This window comes from Galeopterus variegatus, unplaced genomic scaffold, assembly GCF_000696425.1.
Source record: "Galeopterus variegatus unplaced genomic scaffold, G_variegatus-3.0.2 Scaffold312, whole genome shotgun sequence".
Classification (NCBI taxonomy): domain Eukaryota; kingdom Metazoa; phylum Chordata; class Mammalia; order Dermoptera; family Cynocephalidae; genus Galeopterus; species Galeopterus variegatus.
Window position 1 is genome coordinate 310,658 of NW_007726423.1, and position 7,882 is coordinate 318,539.

At 43.4% G+C, this 7,882-nt stretch overlaps 1 protein-coding gene across 1 annotated transcript in view; it reads left to right on the forward strand.

Annotated features, from left to right (window-relative positions):
• Positions 1-7,882, forward strand: part of LOC103586170 (adenylate kinase isoenzyme 5-like) — a 193,056-nt gene that overhangs the window by 120,573 nt on the left and 64,601 nt on the right. Inside the window, exon 6 of the mRNA XM_008567344.1 lies at positions 2,325-2,415. Coding sequence (XP_008565566.1) covers positions 2,325-2,415 — 91 coding nt within the window. The remainder of the gene's footprint in view (positions 1-2,324; positions 2,416-7,882) is intronic.

A 7,882-nucleotide genomic window follows, 5' to 3' on the forward strand; every position in this document is an offset into this window, starting at 1 on the left:
ACAGAAGCAATCAAAGATCCATAGAACATACTCTGTCAGACCTGGGGACTCAAAGAAGAAAAAGAATTTAACACAATTAAATTCTGTTCTACCTGCTGTTCTCGCCTTGCTTTTAGACAAAAGGGCTGTGTTAACACACAATTTGTGTCTAGGCTGTTGTGTTAAATAGACAATTTCTTTAGTCCACACAACCATCCCTTCAGCTGGGTATTATCACCTCTGTCACATAGATGCTAAGAAATAAGTTGCTCAAAGTGAGACAGCTGCTACAGTGGGGAGCAGAAGTTCAAATCAAGCGCTAGCCAAGCCATTAGCTGTCTAAGTCCAGTTTACAAGCCTCCTCTGATCACTTGGCCTATGTGCCCAGGCCTCAGTTGATTCTTGAATGGAGAGGCCTGTGCTCCAGTGCCCTGCCTGTCACGGTGTCTCCTAACTTTGCTGCCGGCCCCAGCCAGCCTCTTCAGGGAGGAGGTCTGGGCTCATCATCCCCGCCACGGTGGGAGTCACTGCAGAGCCAGCACCCTGACCCACCCAGACCAGACCACAGAGGCATTGGCTCCTCTCAGCATTTCTGGATTCAGATGCTGTGTTGCCCCCTGGGGCTGCCCAGAGAGGCTAGGCAGCACAGGCAAGAAGTAGAGACTTGTGTCCCCGTGGGGAAGATGTGGACAGTGAAAGACAGGCAATTGAAAGGCTCCAGCAGATGAACTTCTCTCCTTCCTCCCCTTGCCAGGCTCTTCTGAGATACAGCAGTTCCATTTAGCCTTTCTGGAGACTGAGCTGCCAGCTGTGTTTTCTTGCGAAGCTGGGGCCCAGCTGAGGGCCCCTTCTTTGCTTCACCTCCCTTTTCTCCTCACACTTACCGCCCTGGAGTTGCACGCGTGTGCGCATACACACACACACACACACACACACACACACCAGTGAAATGTTAACTTGCAAGTGCTACCTTAGTCTCCATTTTCTGAGGCACCCTGGCTAAAACATAAGCTTATGTTCTTTATTTACGAAATGACAATGCTTCCACCAGTCCTTGAAAAATCTAAGAAAAAATAAAAATAATACCCCTGTTAGTAGATATTACCTCATACTGATAAGAGCTAGCAAATATCTTGAAAGAAATAAACAGCCACAGTATATGGGCATGAAAGCAGTACACTGAAATGGCACTAAATGTACCTTTGGGGCTACCTTGTATCTGCTGCACCTGCTTTTCTCTCCTTGCTTTTAGATAAAAGGGCTATGTTAACACTTCCTGGAGCAGAAGGGCTGTACAAGGGTACTTTGAAAACTTCATGGAAAGATTCATATTATCTTTTAATTATATTTTTCCACAAACTTTTTGAAGTACCCTCGCATTTTTCTTACTGTTGTGATCACATGCCGTCTGGTAGGATGGCAAGTGTCAATCAGTCCAGTTCAAGTTCCACCTTTTCTGCTTATTAGCTGTGTGACTTGAGAAAGTCATAATACCTCGGGTTAGATATTTCCTCACCTTAAGTTAGAAATAAGACTATCTGCCTCACCTTTCCCTTGAGTCTATGTGACTGCTTTATCTGTGTGAAGAGAGGTAAGGAAATAACTTTCTAACTTAGGTTCCCCAAATTTTCCTCACTACAAATAATACAACACTTCAGTAGGAAAATACCAAGGAATAAATCACTGAAGTCTTCTGAAATACTTGTATCTTCAAGATAATAATTAAGATTAGAAGCTAAAGGGTTAAGACTTCCAATCCTCACCAAGACAGAATAAAAGAGACTAGATTTTCCCTGCCACATGAAACAATTTTTAAAAATCTATTTAAAAAAAATTTTTCAAGGATGTTTCATGGATGTCAATGAAGTGATCGCTGAGAGAAAAAACAAATGCAGTGAGCCCTGTGATTGCCTCAGCTGGCTGCCCAGAGAGTTTCCAGGCTACAGTGCAGGGGAAAGGAAACTCTGCAGAGGCTGGTACACCCCATGAGGAGATGGAGCTGAGAGGCCAAGAAACCAAGGTGACAAGAGATTGTGTGACAAAAGTCTCAGAAATGAGAGAGTTGCACAGAGAACTCTGGAGATATTCCAAGGGCCCCCTCCAGTATTCAGCAGGATCCTAATTAGTGCATGTATGTGAAGAAATTACCCTAATAGCCTTCTCGGTTTGGTATGAGGCCTGGACTTAAAATCCCTCTAAGTGTCTGACTGAAGACTCAAATGCTTTAATTCCTGTTGTCCTGCTTCAATAGCGATACAGTTGTGTGATGCATGCTCATTATACATTGGAATTAACTAATTTATGTATTCTCATGTTCCAAACTTGCCTGTCCTGATTTCCCCCAGTTTGATGCCGACCGAGATGAGGATGAGGTGTTCTATGACATCAGCGTGGCAGTTGACAGCAAATTATTTCCAAACAAAGAGGCTGCAGCAGGTAAGTCGCTGTGTCCTTTGGGCAACAGTATACCATGTTCACCTGCCAATGTCTGGGGCTTTGTATTAATGGGGGAAGCCCAACAAACTGCGGTACATCTTGAGGAAGACACTGGCCTCAGAGCCTCCTACTTTCTGGTTGAAAAATAAAGCTACAAAACAAAATAGAAAGAAAGGGCTATAAACCCATCCCTTGTAGTTATAGCTTCTCTTCCTGTCACTGCACATGTAAATTAGCAGGTAGTCACAATGTAACACACAACCTATGTTACTATGATAGCAAAAAATCTAACCTAATCCTTACTTTGTGCAACAGTTAAAAGTTACAGTTCCTCCAGAACCCCCTAACTCATACAGGTTTCTGCTGTGCTGCCTGGAAAAAGCATCCCCTCCAATCTGGTAGCCACTCCCATCCCAACCCACAGCTCCTCTCGTAACCCTGCCCCTTCTCTTCCTGTGTGCTTTGGCCTGCAGGTTTGCCCTGGGACACTTGTGCAGAGTAATCTTACCCCTGAGGTAGGCAGTTCTCACGCTTCTGTCTTTAACCCTCCTCTCCTTCTCTCATTACTCTCTTTGACTCCGGATCAATTCATTTTCCTGCATGGTATCAGTTCTACAAGAATGACTCTCAAATCTTGGTTTCAGTCCTGACCTTTCTTCTGAGTTATGGCCTCAGAGGGTAAAGACCAAAAGCTCTGGACTATAAAGAAAAGGCTGAGCACTTAAAATTTTAAACCACTGTTTGAAGACACCTAAGAGTAGCTGTAAGAAAAGCAAGGTGGTTGTCTTTCTGCACAAATAACTGATGTAAACTCATCTGCCTGATTTTCCAGTGATATTTATAAAAAGCTGGCCTATTGCAGGAAAGATGGGATGTTGAGAACTGTGTAAGATCATATAAACAAGACAGCTGCTGCTCTGAAAAATGCTAGGACTCCTATGCTTTTTAAGTTAGTATTTTTATCTAGAACATGCTTTAAAAATATCTACCTCTAACAACAAATATTTAACTGCTAAATATCCTTGGCTTGCTAATACAGTGGAGTGGAGAGGCTGATCTAAGCTACCCCTTCTTTGAAACACCCCAGCACTTTGTGGCTTGCTGGTGGCATTTCTTCAAGGTAGCCTTGTCCTGCAGTTATGCAACTGTGCTGGCTTCTGTGCTAATGGGTAAGCTGTCTGAGGATAGGTGCTATGTCCTGATTTTCTTGAAGTCCCCTTGGTATAGTGCACAGTGCCTGGTCCATAGCAGTGGTTTCCAGGTGTCTGCTCTTTCCTCTCTATACCTCCAAGCTCGTGAACACAGGAGTCTGTGCTTACAGCCTCGACTTCTGCTAGCTCCCTTCCACTCCTAAGACCCCTGAAAGCTGGGTTCTGCTCCAGCCTTAAAGTAAGCCTGTTCTATCTGTAACAGCCCTCCATGAGTGAAGTGAGACTGGGAGGGACTATGGTAAACTAGAAATAAATGATGCCAACCCTACAAGAGGCAGCAACTATGCAGCTCAAGGCTGCTGTTGCCATTAAGGAATGGGCCAGTGTTACTGGGTTCTCCTCTCTTCAGAGAGAAAACAGAAACCTGCATTTGTAGGTGAAATCTCCTGGCTTTTAAATGTTGTGACTCCCCCAATAAACAAATCATGTCCGTGTCCTCTGCTCTGTGAATTGTCAGCCTCCAGGTTTTGTCCCTCCATTCTTTCCTTCTCTCTGAACTCTCTCTCTCTGCAGAATCTTAGCTGCCCCACAGCTCCCGTATCATCTCCGTATGAATAGCTTTTAGTTCTCTTTCTCTCACCTTGACCTTTCTCCAGAGAGCCAGACAAAAATGTTCTTGCCCTCGCGCTCCACACCAATCATCATTCCTCAGGGACACCTTGGGAATCCAAACCTTCTTCTCCATTCCCACTGCACACATCAAAGGCTTTGTCATTACTCACCCCTTGGCTTGCCTGTCTGTCTTAAATCTTGTTGCCGCCGTGGGCTTGCTCAGAATGCAGCTCTAATCATTCCGCCTCCCTGAAAAAAAAGAAAAAGCAAACCCAAACCTTCAATGACTTTCCTGCAGGCTGAGCACCAATGTCCTCCACATAGCAGAGAGCCCCAATTCCTCAGCTTTCCTGCAGTGGTCCTGTCACTGCAACAGCATCACCTCCCCGCTTACCCACAACAGCTTCCTCAAGTACCTTACTGCCTCTGTCTGTTTGCACCTGCTCCTCCTTTTTGCTTAGAACACCTGTCCCACTTACATCCCTCCACTCTCCCAACTCCACAGGCCCATCCTTCACCTGACCAGATCTGACTTTGTGCCTCAGTGTAAATGTGAGTTCCTCAAGGAGGCTTTCTCAGACCCCACCCCAGACTAGAGTAGGTCCCTGTGTAGTACTTTTCCTTCAGGGTATTTACCACCACTGTGATTATGTAGATAGATATATGATTGTCTGTTAAAACTCTATTTCCCTTATTGGAACACAAGATTCCATGAGGGCAGAGAGAGAGAGAGAGAGAGTGTGTGTTTGCTCCCAGTGTAAATCTCATAGGTGATGACATGTAAGGCCTTTCTTTTCCAGCTGGCCACCTCGGCTGGGCCATGTCTAAGTACACGACACACAGCACACCAGATCTTTGGCTGCAGAGTAGTGTATTTGCTTGCCTCCAGGCCTTTTCCTACTGACTGCGTTGCCCTGAACCTCTGCACCCTTCCAGCTCCACTGCAGTGTCTCCTCCTCTGTGGAGCCCTCTGCTGATACTTCCAGCAGAGCCGTCTGACTACATCACTCACTTTCTCTGGGCCTCTGTTTCTTCATCTATAAAGAGGGGAAAATAATAGTACCTACCTCTTAGGATTGTCCTGAAGAATAAATGCGTATGTGTGTAAATTTGTGGCTGTCACATTGACAAGGCTATAAATGAGTTAGTATCTCTCCTGAAGATTTGAGGGCTTGCAAGGAGAGGCCACAACATACACAACACAACTTCACCCCTTCTCCTAGGTCTACCTCTATTCTCTTCACCCTCTCTCTCTTCCTCCTTCCCGCAACCCTGTCCTGGAGTAATTGAAAAATCCCCCCCATCCCCTTCTCACCCAGAACAGTCCACCAACACCCAGATCCCACCCAATGGAGAATTGGGTGTTGGTAGACTGTAGCAGGAATTGTTACTTTTAATTGTTGCACAAAGTATGGATTAGGTTAGATTTTTTTCTACTCCGAAATACTGTTAGGATGTTTTTCCAAATAAATAGTGCTCTTTCTCAAAGGATTCTGATGCAAACTGTTACTATCACCTTTCATGCCTGTTGGTATTAGAGCTGGATTCTCAGTGCCTAATGCAGGTCTCGTACTTACAGGAGGTATTTAATGTTTGCAGAGCGAATAAATGAGAGCAAGACCTATACAGATGAAATGTAAATATCCTTTTATTCATTTCCAGTCATTCAGCATATGTGTATTGCATGCGTATAATTTCTAAGTTTTGTTCTTAGATTCAGAGATGAAGCCCAACCCTACCCTCATAGGGTAGCTGGCAGTTTAACGGAAGAGCCAGGACAAGAGACTACTTTCCTTAGAGGGGGAAGATAAAGTGTTTAAGGAGTTTAGTGACAGAAGCCCTTAGCTGCTCAAGAAGCCCTGTAATTGTCGGAGTATCTCTTTATTTGGTACTCAAAGTGGGAGGAAGATCTTCCTAAAACTTTAGAGTGAAGATCCACAAGAGGAAAAAAGTCTGTAATATTGTCCCAGAGAGCAATATGATTAGCCTGCGGTATTTCTAAAGCCAATTTGTCTCATCTTCCCACTTAAATTTAAGGAGACAACCTGGATATCTTATTTCTGAAGATCCTTCTACATCTAAAACTAGTGAAACTGAGTGCTCCCTGTGGGGTTCTGTATTTCAGTTTATACCTTTTTCTGTTATCTATTGAAAGGATATTTTTAAATCTGTGAAGAAATCGAGAAATTCAAAATAAGGGGAGACGAAAGCCACACTATCACTTTTTCAAAATGCCCTAATTTTGCTGTCTTTTTTGAGTAACAGGATTATTTCAGTTGCTTTATGTGTCAAATTGTCCAAAGGAAGAAGGCAAAAATGTGTTCATAGTCTAAATTTACCTCCCTACTTCATATGTCAAACCTTGGACTATTATTACAGATCCCATTTTCAGTAAACCAAGCAACCAATGCTAAAAGAAAACGAAAGCTATTCAATCATTATCTAAGTTGATAATGATATCTTTTGCCCATTGCCTTCTATGATATATTAATACTGTTGCCAGGGGCAACGATGTGTCAAGAAATTCCATCCCTTAATGATACAATAAAATTTGTTAAAAACATTTTATTAGAAAAGCCAGTTTCTCCTTCCTTATAAGCACAAGGTTATTTTGTAGACAAAGATCTTTTCATTTCAATCTACCATTGCAGAAGATAGTTTTCTAATAATCTTGCTCCAGTTTCAAATATTAATGTGTAATATCTGCTAACTGGGTTGTTTAACAGCTCTTCACGTTGTACTTTTTGCAAACAACCAAGAGAACTGTTTCTAATTAAATAAAATAAGTAGGACACAGGAACTAAAAGCCGCTGTATGTTTCATAAGATTTCATGTTCAGATCACATTGCTCACTCCACATGAGTCACTCTAACTGCAGCTGAGGTGAGCATGTCATTTGAACCCAAGTACCTAGCACCACTTCCACTAGTCAGTGGTAGATAATATCCACATTGTGGAACTAGTGAAAGCCGAATAAAATTTGTGTTACCTTTAGTGATGCGGCCACCTAGAAAGGAGCATTGATTGTCACCGGCTTGAATGAGACTCCTTAATTCCACTTGTGATTCTTCCATTCCTGCAGCCAGCCCATGACCTGCCTCATCATCAGCCATTCACTATTCCTCATTTTCCCAGAATGTAGAATCGGCAGCGTACTCCTCCAGGTCCTCTACCGTAGAGTGCTGTAGTGAGAGATAGTATTTATAAAGCTGTTTGGTTTGATCCTACTTAGAATTTGGAGCCAGCAGGGTGTGTTAGAAGGAGAAATGGGAGCTCCGACTTCTGTCTTTGATGTACACACTTTCTGCATGACCTTGGTCAAGTTGTTTAACTTCTCTGCATCTCATTTTCTCTCTTTTCTAAAATGATTGGGTGGGATTCTGTGAAATACTGGTTCTGAAATGTCTATGATCTTATAATGGAAAAATATGCATTTGGGGGCTGGCCCATGGCTCACTCGAGAGAGTGTGGTGCTGATAACACCAAGGCCATGGGTTCGTATCCCATATAGGGATGTTCGGTTGGCTCACTGGGTGAGTGTGTTGTTGACAACACTAAGTCAAGGGTTAAAATCCCCCTACTGGTCATCTTTAAAAAAAAAAAAAAGAAGGAAAGAAAGAAAAATATACATTTTGAGGGAGGTAAAAATGGCGACGGGTCTGGAGCACCCGTGTCAGGAAACAGCGCGATCCTGAGAGCTGTGT